Below are 19,683 nucleotides of genomic sequence, written 5' to 3' on the forward strand. Positions count from 1 at the left end.
AGAGCAAAGGAAATCAAGATGAGGAAATTATCAAAGAAATGATACTCCTCCTCCAAAACATTTCCAGAATTGAGTTCCACGCTGGATGGGTCCAGCAAAATGAAAAGAAAAAGGCCAACTCCAGGGTTCATCAATATTTCCAAAATCAGAGAAATATAAAGTTTCTAAAGTCGCCAGAGATGAAAACTAGATGACGTATAAAGCACGAGGCCCAGGGGTCAATGGAAGAGTGGCTTCTGAGAGAAAATTATTTCCCATCTAGAATTCCATACTCAGCCAAACAACAAACAAGTGTGACAGTAGAAATGGCATCTTTCTGACATGCAGGGAAACTTACCTCTCCTGTACCCTTCCTAAGAAGCTACTGGAAAATGTGCCCCACTACAATAATGAAATTCATAAAGACAGAAGACATGGATTCAGAAAATTGAGGTTAAGGCCAAAGTGATTCCAAGAATAACGGTTACGTGAAGTCTTACTGCACACAGGCAGCAGGTCATGAGAGCAACAAGGTCCCGAACGGAGAATGAGACACAGGGATTCCAATTCTGAGCAGGGAGGAACTCAACCTGCTACTGAAAGCCACAGAAATTTGGAAACAAGCAATCTGCAACATGCTTCATCCCAATCAAAATCTGCTGTGGCAGGTGTAACGGAAAGAACTGAAATCATCTGAATGCATTCTAGCTGCAAGGGAGGCTATGGATTTGGGTTCTGAATTCTACATTGTGGAGACAGGACTTTTAAATGTGGACATTCCCCCAAACACAGAAAAGCTATTCAAAAGATTACAGGCATCTATGAATATGAAAAAGGATCACTAGACTCTGACTGATGGGTCCCACCTTATTCAGAGGAACTGTCCAATCCACCAGAGGATGAGGCTACATTTTTCAAAAGTAAAACAATGAGGCAAGTACCAACAAAATGTTGTATATTAAGGAAATATACTCTCGGTTCATGTCTCAACCATAGACAGTTGTTTTACACAGTCCTACTAATGTAAACACTGAATGTTGATTTAATCTTCATTTATGATCTAACGGGACAAGAGAGGGAAAGGGAATTGTGGGGCAGGGCAGTATAAAAGAGTTAACTTTTACATAGTGGAGTTAATAAAAAAATCTAAATTCGAAAAATGGAAAAACAGCCACAAAATCATGTCATTTAGAAATATGGATTTAAGTACCAAAATAAAGCATTAAGAGTTGAAAACGGATGCCCCTAGAGAATAGAATTCCTGGGCAAGAAGAGATGGAGTGGGACTTGGTATTTCTCACAAGAAGCCTTGTAGTACTATTTTTCAAACTGTGTACATATAGTATTGAGGAAACTTTTTTTTTTAACTTTTCAATGCCTGCGTCTCCTCCACCAGACTGTGGGTGGCAAGTCCTTTACCCCAAGTACGAGGCCTGCTGCAGACCCTCTCTAACTCAGGTCATCTGCAGCCAAATGTCCAACCAACATTAAATACCTGCGACTTTTTTACAGCATACAGTCTTTATTTAAAGAAAAAGAGGACAGTCAGAAAGAATAACAATTCCCTAAGAAGACTGTTGGGTCCATCAGACTGAGCCACGGTCCATGCATGAGAACCAAACTAAGCAAAGTAGGACAGCAACGGCAACAAGGAAAAAATTGCTACTAGTGACACGGGCATCCTTTTACATATACTCTTCTACTTAATTCACTGGCTATTGCAACCATACATTGTCCGTAGGGGTGTTTAACTGTGCATATCTGACAAAGCAGTCAACACACATTCCATTTTCCAAATGGCAGGTGAGCCACTAGGGTTCATTGGATTTGCAACCTTCCTTTCTCAGATTTGGATTAGAAAAAGGTCATCAACACAACACAAGAAAAGTCAGCCCTCACCTCTTTACCTCTGAAAGAAATCATTGGATTTGATTCATGTGTGCCTCTGGATTTTCAAGTAACTAATTTTATATAATGCCAATCTTACATCTTGCAATTCATATAAAAACAATGTAATGAATACTAATAAAAATGCTTCAAAAATGAAATAATGGAAGGGGAAATACATGAAGAAAAAGAAAATCTTACTCACATATAATGAATTAAATAGATCTGATTAACAGAAGCAAGCATTCTATTACCTTTTCCTTTTATACTGGAAAAGATATACAGTAAATATATGCAACTTTGTGTAACAAGAAAAAAACGCCCTAAAATATGTTATCGGGGCAATAGTTACAGATAAAACTGGCAATAATTAGAAAAACTGGAAAGAAGTGCAGTTTTTCACATTCCTGTTTATAAAAGCAGAGGTCAGAGACTAACATAAAAGTCAACTAGTAAGCTCATTTAAGGGGGAAAATAAACAATGTTTAGATTTTTATTCAAAATTTGCCTTCTTTATACATTTCCATATCATCATAAACACACCAGAATAGAAGTTCAGAGTATTGATTATATTGTCTGAATATTACTTTAGATTTTTGGCAGGTTCCTATTTCTAAAAGCAAAACCCAGGAGCAAGGCAGAATGCAAAAGTGAGCTGAGTAGTCATTCTTTGGGAATAAATGTAACTGCCACAGAGGTGGTGTAATTGTGTGATGTAGGAGCAGTTTTGCATAATCTCTGAGGCAGAAGAAAATAAGGTTAATAAAAATCACAGGCCATTTTAAAAGGATCTACCTATTAAAACAATGTGCATAGACACGCTGGATCTCTGGCCCCTCTGGATACATGAACAGATTAGCAATTTTCTCCATTCTGGAAGCCTAAGTATAGAGAGACAGTTTCTATTCTTAAAAATCAAACAAGATCCAGCCAGCCTTCAAGCAGAAGCCCTGTTGCTTTCTGAACTGATTCATCAAAGCACTAAAATGGGAAAAGATGAAAGGAAAATTTGGAGACACAAGAAAAAGAAAAAAAGATTCTATGCTTGTGCAAACTTAAAACGTGAAAATTCTACAAAATTCACCAAAAAACCTCTTTAAAGTCCGATTGAACTGAAAAGCACCCCCACTTTCTTCTCCCAGACCCAGGCCTAATGTCAGCTACCCCAGGAAGACATCTCCCTACCCCACGCACCCGCAGTTGTTCTCAGGGTATGTTCCACATACAGCTCTTTACTACAGCTCTCAGCACACCGTCTTCTAAGTACCTACATACCTGTCTTTCCCTGAGTGCACTTTGAGTTTCCTTGCAGTGAACAAACCATTAAAGACCTTAATAGTATTCTCTTAATTCAATAAACCAAAATAACAGCAAATCAAATGAATGTATGAGATAATAGTATTTATCTGAACAAAAAAGACCAATTTTGAAAATCTAGTAGGGATCTGCCATATTTAGAATCAGTCTGTATTCATTCACACATATAAGTCTGACCCTCTGTTCCACTTCCCTCCTTCCTCTCCCGACCCAGGGAAGTGTCCCTCCACGTTGCCATAGCAGCGGGGTAAACATCGATGCCTGCACTCACTACACACTACTCAACTCACCTCTCCGCAGAGCATCTAGGGAACAGAGACCTGGTTATTGTCACTTCTATATTCCCCAATGACTAGGACAACAGAACACACAGCAGACCTTCAATATATGTGTGATGAGATAAACTAGAAGTGAGTAAACTCAACTTACACTATGAGTTGTTTTTCTTTGAAGTGAATCACTTTCAAATAATTTTATTTTAAAAGAAAACTTTGTGCTTACTACCATAAATAGAAAACCCATATCACTTGCCATAAATAGAAGATAACACAAAAATAAATACTATGAAGACAATACAGTGTGATTACATTCCCACGGGATACTGGTGCCTGCCCAAGGCTCTTAGACTAGGCCTGTCCTTTAGAACATGAAGGAGGGCAAGAGGGGTGTGAAGTGTTAGAATGGTGTTAGGGCACACATCCATTCACAGGGAAGACAAGCGGAGGAGGATTCTTACTACAAGGGTCAGTGTTATTTAATGCTGAGTCTACGTGCCACCAAAATGATCTTGTCTAACACCAGCGGACGTGTGGCACCCACTGAGAAACACTGGGCTGGATGGTCTTTAACGCTGCACTACCTAACGGGAAACCAGAATTCTCTCCTACTGCTTGCATGACCTCAGACAAGCTACCTAACCTGTCTCCCCAGAGTAAGTAGTATTGCCTACCTCACAGATTTGGTGAGAATTACATAAAATGATATATGTAAAGCGTTGTTAAGATACCCTGGTGCTTAGCAGAATGTCAGTAACCACCATACTATGTTAAAATACCATAATTCTAATGTAAGACAGTACATTTGCTGTAGAAAACAGTTTGGCAGTTCCTTAACGAGTTAAAACAGAATCACTATATGACCTAGCAATTCCACTCCTAGGTACATGACCAAAAGAACTGAAAACACGTATTCAAACAAATACTTGTACACAAATGTTGATGATAGCACTAATCACATTAGCTAAAAAGTGGAAGCAATCCAAATGTCCATCAACAGATAACTGGACAAACCAAATGTGGTCTATCCACCCAATGGAATAACATTCTGCCAAAAAAAGTAATGGGGCACTGACACACGCTACACAGGGATGAACCGTGGAAACACTGCGCTAAGTGAAAGAAGCCAGCCACAAAAAATCATATTATATGATTCCATTTATATGAAATATCCAGAATAGTTAACTCCATAGAGAAAAGAAGCAGCTTAGTGGTTGCCAAGGGCTGGGGGAAGGAGGAAACATGAAGTGCGTGTCTAATGGGTACAGGGTGTCACTGGGGTAATAATGGAAATGTTTTGGAACCAGACAGATGTGATGCTTGCACAATACTCTGAAAGTACTAACTGTCACTGAATTGTACACTTTAAATTGTTAATTTTATGTTAAATGAATTTCACTTCAATTAAAAAAACTGCTCTGATTCTAGGTGCAATCGACATAGTAAGTAACATTCAATTTTTGACTGCGTAAAAGGTCCAAAGGACTTCCCATGAAACTAATATTCAATGTAAAAATGAGGCCACCTTAATTATAATCAGTCTTATTATTCAAAGACGCAAATAAGTTCTAGTCTCCGGGATGCGAAGCATTCCAGTTTTACCAGAATCGTGAAGTCTGGTACGAGCACGGGCCCAGAGTTAAAGTGCAAAGGATCTGAAATCCTTCTCTGCCACGGGGTGAGCACGTAACCTTGAACAACCTGATGGAGCTCCCTGGCCTCAGTTTCCGCATCCGTAACCTGTGGACCGTCACACCTACTGCAGAAAGCCACCGTAAGGACTGAGTGAGTTAATCCATGGGAGGCAGTAAAATAGTGCCTGACACAGAACAAGCCCTTAATAAACACGAGCTATTATTATTATTCATAAAACAGAGATAAATGAAAGTGTGGCAAGGATTAAGTGAGAATATCCATGTGAAAGTACCTAGTGTAACACCTGGACCACAACTGTTATTATCGTCATCACCCAATGACAATCTCTCATATTTTACAAATAAGAAGATGGGCCCAGAAAGATGGCGATGACAATGGGCAGATGGCAGACAAGGAGGCAAGAGCTGCACCGAGACACTCAATTCCTGCAGCTCCTTGAAGGGAAAATTATTAACAACCCAACTAAAAAATGGGCAGAGGACCTGGAGAGACATTTCTCCAAAGAGGACATACAAATGGCAAATAGACATATGAAAAAATGCTCAACATCACTAATCATCAGAGAAATGCAAATAAAAACCACAATGAGATATCACCTCACCCCAGTCAGAATGGCTGTCATCAACAAGACAAATAGTAACAAGTGTCGGAGAGGCTGTGGAGAAAAAGGAACCCTCATACACTGTTGGTGGGAATGCAGACTGGTGCAGCCGTTATGGAAGGCAGTGTGGAGGTTCCTCAAAAAATTACAAATAGAATTACCATATGACCCAGCAATCCCTCTCCTGGGTATCTACCCAAAAAATCTGAAAACACTTATCCATAAAGACACGTGTGCTCCAATGTTCATTGCAGCTTTGTTTACGGTGGCCAAGACATGGAAACAACCAAAGTGTCCTTCGATAGATGATTGGATAAAGAAGTTGTGGTATATATATCACAATGGAATACTATTCGGCGGTAAGAAAAGATGATATAGGAACATTTGTGAAAACATGGATGGATCTTGAGAGTGTAATGCTGAGCGAAATAAGTCAGACAGAAAAAGCAGAGAACCATATGATTTCACTGATATGTGGTATATAAACCAAAACAACAAAAGAACAAGACAAACAAATGAGAAACAAAAACTCATAGACCATGACAATAGTTTAGTGGTTACCAGAGGGTAAGGGAGGTGGGGGGGTGGGAGATGAGGGTAAGGGGGATCAAATATATGGTGATGGAAGGAGAACTGACTCTGGGTGGTGAACACACAATGGGACTTATACATGATGTAATGCAGAATTGTACAGCTGAAATCTATGTAATTTTACTAACAATTATCACCCCAATAAACTTTCATTTAAAAAAGGGGGGGGGAATTATTATCTATAGTACATCTTCAACTATAATAAAGCACACAGGCACAACTTTTAAAAATTAGATCTAAATTACATTTCTTTACTCCGAGGAATAGCCGTGACCTCTGCATCTGGAAACAAGCTACAGCGCAGTGTAGACATAATTACAACAGTTCCAAGTCTCTGTCTACAATACAGCCTTTCGAAAAGCTAAGCTTTAGAGAGGCGCTTTGATCCCATAAAGCATGTGAAAATAATCTGCTAAGAATGGGTTCAACTTATCAGTTTCACTTACAGAAAACGGAAATGTCACATTTAAGGTTTTCTTTCCTGTAAATAAATAAAAGCAAGTTTTACACAGTTCCAGTATAAGTGTGGATGTAAAATATTTCTGCACTACAGGCTTGAAGCCCATTTCACAGCTCTGTACCACCACCAGGCATGGCAGAGCTCTGTCTACACTGTGAAGGAATTCTCTCCCCTCTGGAAGTAAACCCAACTCCTAAGCCCCTCCCGGAAGTACATGTTTTCTATGAATGCACCCTAGCTATTTGGCAAGTTTTCCTCAGTAAGCACTGTCAATGACGGGTTACGATGCAGAGCTGAGCTCATCACACTTATGCCAAATGCAATTCAGCTGCTGATCTACACTCTTTGCTCACCTCCCCTATGTAGTATATTACACTTACCATAAGTCAGAGGAGCGTCACTGGCCCTGAAGCAGCAGCTGTCTCCAATCTATTCCATGGGGTTAGCACAAGAAAGCAGGGTCACAGGCCCCCACCACAACACACACTGAAATAAGCAACAACAATCTCTCAGGTACCAGGAATCCCTTAGGGATCTAAAAGCAGGGTAACAAGTAAGGTCAAGCGGCTGTCAGCAGGCTTCCTGCCAGATCAGCAGGAGCTGGGCTGTGGAGCCCAACTGGAAACTGTGAGAGCAGTGGTGAAGGAGCGCGCCTCTCAGGCAAGCACAGGTGGCAGACACAGGGCTACAACACCTGACCTTTCTGCACCGGGCGCCACAGTCTTCACTGGCCAGTCCACAGGTGTGCAAATTCTTCCCTCCATTTGTTTGGAAGTGTTTATGGAGTGCCTTGTACTGTTCTAGATGGACGGCAGCAGGGCAAAACCAAGTCCCTACGGTCGAGAACTTACATCCTAATAGGGTGGTGAGTGCCAAGCAGGAAATAAAACAGGGCAAGGAGTCAGGGGAGTGCGATTTTACCTAAGTCAGAGGAGACACCGGAAATTCACATGTGCACAGAAACCTGAAAGTGAGAGAGCAAGCCCTACAAAGACAGGGCCGAGACCTTCCAGGCAGAAGGAGGAACACACACTGAGGTACAGAGGGAGGGGTGGGCAAGGGGGTGGAGAGGTGGGGGTGGAGCCTCAGGGACTCCAAGTGAAGTGGGGAGTCACAGGAGCAGTGCCATGGCCTGACATACACCCTCTAAAGGACGTATCTGGGTGCTCTGCTGAAAACAGACTGGGGGGCAGCAAAAGTCAGGAGTCCACTCTGGTAAGCAAATGGGAGACGGTGGGACCAGGCCCCGGGTGGTGGCCACGGAGGTGGTGACAAGTACTCAGTTTCTGGATATATTCTGAAGAAAGAGACAATGAGATTATCTAGCAGACTGAAAGGTTGAGGGGAAAATGACTGTGGAGTTTGGGCTTCGGCAAGCAGAGGATGGAGCTGCACTTTATTGAGACAAGTAGACTGTAGGCAGAGAAGTTGGCAATAAAAACTTTTCACACAAGAGAAACTTTGGAACTGTCAAGAAAAATTCTGTGTTCTCTACAAAGGTTTATAACCCCAAAGCTCTACTCTACAATTTAGAATCCAGAACTCAATCCACAGCGCCCCTTGCAGCTGGGAGGCGTTCAGATGACTTCAGTCCTCAGTTAGACAGCCAGAGCTGACTTTGACTTGGGAACCCAGCACCCTGCGTGTTGCTTACTCCTCATTCTCCATTCTGTACCTTATAACGCTCACGACCTGCTGTCCATGTGGAGTAGGACGTCCTGGAACTGTCGTTCTGGGAATGCCTCTAAGTGTGCTGTGATACACCTGACGGCAGGACAACGCTGTCACTAGGCTAGTCTTTCCACAGCTCAGCCAGAGACATCAGTAGAGAAGGAAGGCAGTTCCCCCTGGCAGCCCAAGAGACTCGGAGGGGAATCTGGTCTTTCCTCTTCTCTCCAACTATCAAAATTTGAACCAACTACTGAGGAATAAGATCCTCTCACCTCGATGACCCCGATAAATGGCACAGGACTTAGAATTAGGAAGGAGAGAAGGAAAGCCTTATGTATCTGTGTGAGGCCCAGAACACTGAAGAGAACCTCCAAAGACAGAAAACACTTAAGATACCTAGATAATATTGGGATATCTGAAAGTCTCGTGGGAAATTTCAAGGTAATATAGTAAATAAAGGAACGCGAAGTCACCTTTTTGGCTGGCCCTTTGAAGGAAGCGTTCTGAGGTCACACAGCACATAGCCAGCAATTATTCTGACCCTTTCCTTTTCCCCAGTTCTCTCTGGAAGCAATGATGATGTTGATTAGAAAGGAACATGCAATCCTTGTAGCTGGGAAACCGTCCTACTTGGCTGTCTGTTTTCCTGATGTATCTCAGATTGGAGTTCCCCTCCCAGCAGACATTTCTCCACAGCCCTGCTTGGGACCAGTTACTACAACTATCCAGCTAGTTTTTCTCAGTCTCAAGACCAGTATTGTAAAAATTACCTCCACAGTGATAAATTTTTGCATTTTAATTCTAATACTTTCATTTCCTGCTATTGATTATTAGTCTTAACCTTTGTTTCTGAATGTTTAATGTTTTCTAGAACTTGACATGGGTCCGTGCCTTTGACTAACCCTGAAGAGCCAAGTCCTCTCCTTTGGTAGTTATTTTTTTATTTAAAAAGTATTCTCTTAATAATTCAATACCAATAATGGGAGACTAATTTGGTTAATTCTTTAGAATACAGTCTGTTTTGTAGATTAAACCTACTTTTTTTCTAGAAAATGGGAAGCTGGGTAACTCCTGTTGTTTAGACAATTACAAATCTTTGGTTTGGGGCTATGTTGGTAGGCAAGGGATTTTTGTGTTATACATACACAATACCCACACTCAGTTCGCAGCTTCAGAATTTCCAGGAAATTTCTAACACCTGGTTCCATGTGGGGAGTTCCCGGACTGAGCAAGCCCCCCCCAGCACCAGTGAGGCGTCCACACAGCCACCCCGAGAGAAGCAAGGCTACTTCTTTCTTGTGTTTTGCCCCTTGTAATTCCCTTCTTCCCTTCATGCTCCCACCATCTTCTTTCTCTTCTCCCTCTCTGCTAAAGTGTCTTGCTGATTTCATTCACAACCACAGATTCAACTTTTAAAATTACTTTTCAAAATTACAAGGGCAACTGGCCTTAATAAATTTGTTGCATATAAAAATAATCAAACTGCCAAGAAGAACTTTTTACCATAAAGAATTTAACTTTCTTCTACTAACATAAAAGAAAAAAACTTCCTTTACCCTGAGGGAAAAAAACCTGTTTTAAAATACTAAAACAAAGCCATCCAACCCCCAACGTGGAGTTAAAGAGGAGTGAAAGTAATGGCACAGAACATGAATCTGAAAACATTTCTATTCAGTTTATTGTTCAGTTTATCCCAATGTTGTACAGTATACACTTATTTTCAGAACGACTCAGAAAGTAAAAATGTGTAAAATGAGTAAGTAATTACTGGATCTCTCTTTGCTCCCTTTTGTGACTCCAAGTAAAGGTAGTAGCATCTCAACCTGAAGGTTTTCTGCATACTAAAAATGACAGATTACATTGGACATATCTAACACACACTAGAAATTCAAAAGAGGTTATCTAAGAAAACTTTCAGTTTAAAAAAATAATAAAATTAAAAATTAGAAAAAAATTTATTGCACCGATTGCAACAATTTGATAATTTTTGAAGAAGATACAGCTCTTTCCCCTTTAAAAGGAATTTTATAGAATTTGGGCTAGTAGTTGTATTAATACAACTTGTCAAGCATCAACCCATAAATTTCAGAAGACTTTATTTGAAATGACAAGATTCTAAAATCCAAAACTAAAATGAGAAGACATTCACTTACTATTATTTTCAAGGGAAAAGCCAAGCTAGGAGATCTTGGAGTTAAATTGTCTTCGTTGGCAGACGAGCATAGTGAGGTCCAGATTTTTCCACTATCTCACACAGATTAAGCATTAATCAGCAAGGATTAAACTGTCCAAACTCCTGGTGAGGGCACATTTCAACCCTTTAGGGCAGAGGTGAGTTTCTGACTCACTGGGGAGGACCCAGAACCAGCTGCCAGCGGGCGAGAGGCTGCTGGTTAGGAACCTGCTCTCCGGTCCTTATTTACTGGTCTATCTTGTTGACACCTGGTTGTTAACCCCCACTGCTCCACCTGTGGAGCTCAGAAAAAGCCAGAGGGAGGCCTTTACATTCAGATGTCATTGATGTGGGCATCTGTCCCTGCAGTTTTTAAAGCACCCCAGGAGACTCTAACATTCAGCAAAGCTTGACAACCATTGGCCTAAGATACACCACTTGGTTACTTGAACTTTCAATTTATCTTCTGGGATTTTTGTTGTTTTTCAAGGAACACTGAAGGAATATGGTTAGTTGATTTTACTGATATCCACTGTTAGCTTGATTTGAATTGTTTAAATTTTAACTTAAATATCACACTTAATGTTTCTTTGGTGAAAGCAAATAAACCAAATTTATTTCAAATATACTCAAGTAATCCTAATGGTACCTAAAATATATACTTGAGATTTATATGTCAAAAATAAAAATAACAGAAAAGTTTAACAGATATTTTAGATTGAAAGTCCATATAGGTAAAATACATTGAATTCATATGTAAATGAAAAAACAGTATAAGCTACCAGCAGAGAATAGGCACTGTATACTAACATTATCTATAGAATATCTAGAACAATGGAAATGTTCAGATAAAAAAATATATCAAAATAAACTTCATAATATAAAAGTAGCTTTCCAAACTATAGAAGAAATCATCTAATATTTTCTCATTAAACTTTCAAGTATAAAGCCTGTCTTTTCTCATTTTTAGGAAAAAAGATTTTAAACTGTATATGTGTTTAACTTGAAATGTGATCTCTTCTAATACGTCTCTACTAAGAATGTCACACTGAGGCTTCAAAATGTTTAAATCCAACTCTAATGTAAAAAGTATTCCAGAAATTTAAATTTAACGAAGAAGGTAAAAATTACCATATCTACAAATCTTTTCAAAAATATTTTCTTGGTACAAAACTCCATCTACAGGGAACTTTGGCGTCAAAGACAGTAGCATCTGCTACCTAGTTGGAAGCAGAGATGTGAGGTGTAAATGTGTTTTGTTGGTAAACCATAAATATCTTCACGTTCACTGATGAAGAACAACTGAGGAAATCAAGACAAAATGCGGCCAACAAAAGGCCATTATTTACACAAATCTGCATCTGCTGAAAGGACTCCAAACATTTCAGGTGTACAAGCAAAGCAGCTTGGCTGCAAGTCTCTATGTAGAGAACATGCATATATAAAAATGCCGTAAATTAACAGTGAAAGAAATCTCACAGCATTCACTGTTTTACTGGCCAAAATGTTTACCTTCATTTTATTGATTTGTTTGTTTCTATTGTATGTATGTCTATACACAGGTAAAACACACGTTTAACGTATTATTTATACACATATACAGATATATTTCATTACACTCGAATACCACTGTCACACAAATGTTCTGTTTTATATTCTTGTGTGTGAGCGAGTGTGTTGTGTGCACACACTCGGTGCAGGTGGGTGTCTTTGAATGAACATAAACTATCAAAAAATTCTGAATGTGAAAAAGACACTAGACACCCATTTCCTCTCCATTACGATAAGTCACGCTTTCCTTTCTCATCCCATCACACCCAATCACGCTCCTTAAAAATAGGAAGTCTATGCTCTTTTTAGAGAAAACCGAAATTAAGCCCTGACTTTAGATTCACATTTAAGATTCAAAGAGAGTCTAAACAAATATTTCATGTCAAAAAACTCCGGAATTTTTAAGTCTTAATTTAACCAGTCCTCCTCTCCCCATTCATCCTTACTTTTCAGAGACATTGTTCAAACTATATCAAAACATAACTTTAATTATAAAAGTAACAGGTGGGAATCCTCGGACTTGCTTGGTTACCTTAATAACCCCAAAGAAAACATTTATTTTAGCCAAACAATTGTAATGTTTGTCTCCTTTTAGAAACACTTGCTGCCAAAATAAATATTTACATTGAAAAAAGTGTTTTGGCTGTTAAGATGGTACCCAATAAAATGCTTATGTTCTGAAATAAATATTTTACTCAAAAACAAAAAAAAACACAGCAAAATAGACATATCCAAAGGGTGTAGAGAAAAATTAAAGGCACAAATTAAAATATCTATTGATTTTTAAAGTCTTTTTCAAAAGAACCTGTTTTTAATTCAGTTTCATTAAGACTGAAGTGTTAAGTTCAGATGCATCACCTTAACAAAAATAACTAATTTATATTTAATTTTGTCATGCTGTCTTTCAAAACAACAATTATATTCCCTATTCTTGTTGTAAAGGTTTTCACACACAGATGTTGTTAAAAACTAAAGTAGTCATGTTTTCCCATTAATTATATAACAAATGCTCTCATGAACGTAAATCTCTCACTTTGTCCTCTTTCGCTTTCCCTGGTTTTATAGTAATGCCAACAGGCATCAGATTATACAAACATCGGCAACAAGGTAAGAATAGTTAAAATATCAAGCCAATAACCCTTGATAACACAGAAAAAATCTCAAACTACATAATCTGTTTGACACAAATAAATATATCTTTTCTTCTGAAGCCTATTTCTCCTGGGTGTTATTTTGTTTATATGAAAACTCTTTTTTAAAGCAAGTCAGCACAGGTCTATGTGTACATTTATGATCACAAAGGACAAGAAACCTGAAACAAAACATTTGCTCACCCATATCCCTGATCCAGCAAAGGATACCTCGCTGTCTACGTTTTTTAAAATATCCGAAAAACTCAGCAAGAGTCAGATTCTAGTAACCTTAAAGATTACACATCCTCTGTGTAGCTTTGTGTTAGATAAAATCAACCAGTGTGCTTCTGTTAACCATCCCCAGGTTTGAATTCTAGGAGCCTACAGGCAGAACATTCTCCACAGAGGCATAGAAAATTAATTTCCCCTCTCAGCTCAATAAAAACCCAAGCAGACTAGTTTTGGGGGCACCGTGCAAAACTAATCTGTTTAGTCATGTATTTGCCTGATGATGTGGGAGAATCAGCAACTGAAAGACCACAAATCTAGTTCCAGTTAATAAATACCAAAATAATGTACTATTATCACAAAGACCCAGTCATGAATATATTTCAAAAATAAAATTATCACCATACAAATCAAGAATCACCAGGTTAATACTAAAATGAAACACTCAGTGGCCAGTTCCTCCTGACTCTCAGAGACAAAAAGTAAGCAGTGATACTATCCATGTTAAATTTCATATAAGCACTGCAGTTCTTTCTAACAGAACACTCATTTAAAATTCCTATCACAGAAGTGGAATGCCAGCCAGAAATCAAACTGTGACCCCTGAGCCAAAGACAACTTACCACTCAGCTGGTAAGTGGGCAACTCAATTTACAAACTTGAATTCCTGCATTTTAATCCTTTGCAGAAATATATGAGCAATATTAAATGAACTGGATTCAGCTCATTAGAGGTTCACAAACCAAACACAGAAAGCTTTGGAGGCCGTCCAAAGCAAAGTCATGCCTAGGTGGTGATGTCCAGTCAATAAAAAACTCAATGTCATCATCATCTTTCAACTTTTTCCCTGAAGAACATTAGCAGCCATGACTACAACAGTGCTAGACCAGTTACATCAATACTAGGAGAAGACAGACAGGACCAGCAGCCAATCACTGTGCCAGAACGTTATTTATAATTATCCAAAGTTTATAATTATCTAAAATTCACAAGCAAAGCAACTCTCTGAAAATTCCTCACCAAGGAATACAGACTAAAGCTAACAGAATAAATGTGCTCTACCAACCTTCATTTTTTTTGCGTTTCAAAGCTATTAATTGCCTACACCTAACGGATCACATGAACTTGCTGCGCTAAAGGCTGTGTGACCCCTTTAAATGTGACACACATTCAAAAATGCATTCAGTTATGGTTAGCCTTTTAGATTTCACAACAAGATACTACATTTCAAGGCTGTATTATAACTACTGAAAAAGTGAAAAAGCAATAAAGATTATTTAGAACTCTTGATTATGATGAACTCAGTAAGTTTGACATTTTATAGCCAGGGCATTCAGTTTCTAACCAGATACACTATTTCCCTTTCAATCATCAGAAAGATATTTGCCTAATTAGAATCAGGCATTTCTCTTGGTTAGCAGTAAAATACCTAACCTGAAACCTTAATTAAAAATTTGCTAAACTACTTGGTGGGTAATCTTCATCAATTTATCCCTTCAAAGAAATTTAAGAGTTACTCAATTTTAAAAGTTTATGAGAGCCACATGGATTAAATAAAACCAAAAAGCTAAGAACACTGAGGTTACTCTATGTATTTGTAATACGTCCTCTACTTTGAGCCTTAAGCAGGGGAAGGAAATAATGGGGGAACAATTCCTAGGTAATCATTCTTCACGCACCTTTCCCCTCGTTAGATTCCCACTTTGGGATTGCAAACTAAGCCACTGTCAAAAGCTTCTAAGACTCTAACTCATTTAGACAAAAAGATAAAGGAGCATTCAGCAGCTTGCCATGAATAGCACCTTCTAAAACGAGTTTCAAGTTTTACACCAGGAAAATATGGTGGAAAGGAAGGTGCAGAAACATGGAGTGACCAACATCTACTTCTCTCCACTAGTCCTGTTATTTCTCACTACCTTCCTGCCTCTACTCTCTTCCTGTGGCCTGAGTATCATACAGAACTATCAGCCCCCAATGCAATCAGCCATAGAGTAGACTTAGGGTTTCAGCAACTAGCTGTCTGGGCTTTCCTCCCGTCAACTAAGTGCACATGAGCTTTAACACTAAAAAAAGGAAGAGACAGAAAAACAACTCTCACATTACTTTTCAATCCTTTACAAATGATCTCCCTCTCACAATTAGCAGCCTTAACTAAAGATTTTTACTCCAGATAGTAAAATATTGCTGGAAGAAAGAAGTAAAGTTGAAAAAATTAGGAGTGCAATTAAGCATGTGCCGCTGGACTTCTGAGTGGCCATCTTTAATAAACAGGGGTGAGAACGTCCGGCAATAATACAGGCCGTGTAAGGAACCAACAGCACGGAGTCAAAGGCTGAGCTACTTCTCTTTCCCTGCAACCACCTGAAAATAAAAATACCGCCCAAGGAGGAACAAAGATAAATTGGAAAGACAATATTCAGCCTCTAGAAGAAAAGGCTCAGACGCAACTTATTCATGAACTTTCAGTACACAGCGATGCAGCATATAAAGTACGACGAACACATCCTTCTCCTCATCCACGTTACAGAGAAGAAAGTTGTATCCAATTTTTTCACTTGCACATATGATTTTTCGTCAAACACCGGGAAGAATGTCCTGAGAGGCAGCTGGAATGGGTTACTGGCAACACTATGGAAACACCTACAGTAGGCAGTGAACTGTCCAGGGCGTTGCCTGGTGCACCCCCGGGGGTGTAAGGCAGGGTGGGAATTGATAAATAAGCCCTCTGATGTGCCTACTGACTAACTACCCTAACAAGTCCAAATCTAATTTACGCCTTTCCAAAGTCCATGCTTCCTCAGGCCAACATAACAAGGATACACTCTCCAGTATCCAAGAGACTATATAGGTTTACAGGTAGATGGTCGTTTCAGGTAACTCCAACAATTTGATTCTAGAGAAAAATACTGGGTCTTTTTTTTTTTTTTTAAGAACAGGAAGTCTTTTTTGTTTAAGTAAAAACAGAAAATTCATCAAAATCCAAGAAAACAGATACATATCAAATCCTCTTATATGAAATACAGAACCCTTTTTCAAAACATACAAAACAAGTAACATGTTAAGAAATAAAAGCAAAATGCCTTTTTTGGAGACTAAAAACATTTTTTAGGTTGATGCCATCTTCATGAGAAAGACCTTTAAATAACTTAAAACTTCGCCTTAAGAAGTCTATTCACAGCTAAAAAGCTGACACAGTCTGACACCAGAAATGTTAGAAAGCCAAATTCACTTTGTGGCTTAGATCTATATAATTTGCTGCAAAATGATGACACAGTACATCTTTCAAATACGGCTGGTAACACTGGCCTTTTACCAAACAGGTATTTTGTCCACTTTGTTCTAAGAAGTTCACTTTTCCTTCTTTAAAGGGGGTGGGGGGGTGGGGGGGGAATGTACCTGTGATTATTTGAAGAAACTGAAAATTCAAAGAAAACAGAAACACAGTGAAATGCCCCCTCATTTTCTCAACACCAATCTTAAGCAGACAGTAAAAGATCCAACTATGGCCAATGAAAGGAGAGGGATGGGGAGGAGTAAAAGCCGCACCAACCTGCTGCTGTGGGTACTGCATTCCTCCCATGGCCCCTGGGGTCCGACCCTGGATGCCAATTGGATACCGCTGTGGGCCTGGGGGGCCGTAGGAGCCTCCGGGGTACGGGCTGCTCTGCTGAGGCTGAGAATGAGGGCTACTCCCCATCCCATACAACTGAGGCCTCTTCATCACCATGGGATCCATTGGGTTGCCCTGTGAAAGAAGAAACAAAGAAGTAGGCTCATTAAATCATTATTACAAAGGCAGAAAGTTTGTTATGCTGATACATACATTAAAAGCACAACTATCCTGTTGAAAATATTAGAAACAATGATCTAACAAATAAAAACCCAGAAGAACATTAAGAAAAAAAATCTAGGTGGATATAAGACATTTTATTTTTTTACTTTTAGGAAGGTTTTAACAATTAAGAGATATCTGGAGTAAACATAAGATTTTGCATCCTAAGCAGAGAGAAAATACCTACATCTAAAATTCTACTATGCATGCAGAAAAAGCATGACAGGAAGTGTCACCCAGCTCGTTTTAGCTTACTAGTAGTAATAAAAGCAAAGTACACTGAACAGTTAAAAACACTTTCTGACTTCAAAGTATTCTTGGAACAACTACTTGATTTTAGACCTGAGTCTGCAAGTCCTTATCAAACATTAATGCACCTGAGTGCTCATTAGAAAGGGAAAGGATAGATTTTAGATAATACATAGTGTCTGGGGTAAAACTTTTCAAAGATCACTAGTGCGCGTGAATAAGCCAGCACCAGACTATGAGCCACAAGCCACCTCCCCGGTGTAAGTAAGCATCTTACCAAACATGACCAGTTCAAAACTAGACTTTCACTTTTATTTTTGGCTTTAGTGAGTCAGCCCATGGGCCTCAGGGCCAAGGCCATTGGGGAGAGCCAGAAGTGGAGCTTCAGCCGGGGCTTTCATGCCCTGCTACTTGGAAGGGGCAGGGTGGTGGGGAAGTCCCTCACCACAGTGCTAAGAGGCCTGCAGCATTCACGCAACAGCTCAGTCGGGTCCTTGGGTCCTTCCTGCCTTCCTTTGCTCCTTCCTTCCTTCCTGCCTGCCTGCCTGCCTGCCTCCCTCCCTCCCCTCTACCCTCCCTCCCTTTTTCCTCTTTCCTTCTTTTCTTCCCAAACCATTTATCAATGACTGCGTGTGCCGGACTATCCCTGTTCACACTGAGTACATACATGGGGACTCTCAGGAAGGCTGAGGAGTCACAGGACAAACAGGAAGACTCCAGGTTCAAGGTGGGGCGGGACAGAGCGCAGAATACCATAAAGCAGAAGAAACAGCCTAAAGCACAGGCTCGGAGGAGATGAGCTGCCTGGTGTGTATGAGGGAACATAAGCAGTTTAGATCCAAATGAAGCAGGAATTTGCAGGAACAAGCTGAAGCAGGCAGAAGCCAGTACATGGCTGAGCCTTATATGTCATTTTAAAGGCTTCAGATTGTACCTTGGGGATAAACCACTGGGTGCTTTAACAGACAGCTATAGTCAGATCCACCTCTCGACTGGAGCCAGGGTGGGTTGCCACGGCAGGCAGGTGAGCTGAGGTCTTGAACTGATAGCAGTGGTGGAAGGAAGCAAGCACAGATTCAAGTAACAGGATGGAAACACAGCTCGACTTGGAAAATGACTGAGTGACGGAAGACGGGATCAAGGGTGGCGTAACAGACGGTAAGACACCACTGGAGACTGAGCACGCAGGGGCAGAAGCAGACCGACCCTCCCGGGAAGTGGGAGCCTTCAGTATTCTACACATTAAACTTGAGGGTCCTATAAGAAACCCAGGTGCGAGTACCAGAAGGAAGAGACACAATGAGCTTCCAGCTTGGGGAGTCAGGTTTGACCTAGAATAATAAATAGGGACGGCAGCATAGAGAGGATATATGCTCCTGGAGAGCAGTGATTTTTGTTTGTTTGTTTTACTCGCTATTATATCTCCGGGACATAAGTCAAACTGCACATGGCACATAACAAATGTTCAATAAATACTGAATGAATTAATCAATGGGAAGCATGTAAAAACTTTAGAATTTTATCCAGGAAGAATACATGAAAAGAGAACAATGGGTGGAGGACAAAATTCTTGAAAACATCACCATTTAAAGGAGAGGGGGGAAAAAACAGCCCACAAAGAGGCCAAAAGAAGACTGAGAAAGTGCAGTCAGTGTGGTGTTATGAAAGAGAAGGGCGTCATGTGTAGCAACCAAACAGGCATTGCCCAGTGCAGCCCAGGTGTCCAACATGTGTGGATAAAAGCTCGTTATACTTGGTAACTAGGAGGTCACTGCTTGCACTTGGCAAGGGCAGTCTCATCACAGAGATCAGGGTAGACACTGGGGCTCGAATGGGACGCGAGAGAGGGGAGCCATGAGTATTGACCCCAAACCCAAGTTGAGGAAGCGACAAGAACTGCTGGTCCTCAGGGGATCAAATACATGGTGATGGCAGGAGAACTGACTCTGGGTGGTGAGCACACAACGTGAGATATAGATGGTGTTTTACAGAGTTGTACACTGGAAACCTATGTAATTTTACTAACCATTGTCACCCCAATAAATTTAATTTAAAATTTTACTTAGAATAAATCAATGAA

General features: G+C 40.0%; 1 protein-coding gene across 11 annotated transcripts in view; it reads right to left on the reverse strand.

Moving 5' to 3' along the window:
* Positions 1–19,683, reverse strand: part of ARID1B (AT-rich interaction domain 1B) — a 398,476-nt gene that overhangs the window by 330,499 nt on the left and 48,294 nt on the right. For all 11 annotated transcript variants that reach the window (XM_074333745.2, XM_074333741.2, XM_088795342.1 and 8 more), the window contains exon 2: positions 17,073–17,267. In XM_074333745.2, the coding sequence (XP_074189846.2) occupies positions 17,073–17,267 (195 nt within the window). The remainder of the gene's footprint in view (positions 1–17,072; positions 17,268–19,683) is intronic.

The sequence above is a fragment of the Rhinolophus sinicus genome, chromosome 2 (genome assembly GCF_057876585.1).
Source record: "Rhinolophus sinicus isolate RSI-liver-muscle chromosome 2, RSI-T2T, whole genome shotgun sequence".
NCBI classification, from domain to species: domain Eukaryota; kingdom Metazoa; phylum Chordata; class Mammalia; order Chiroptera; family Rhinolophidae; genus Rhinolophus; species Rhinolophus sinicus.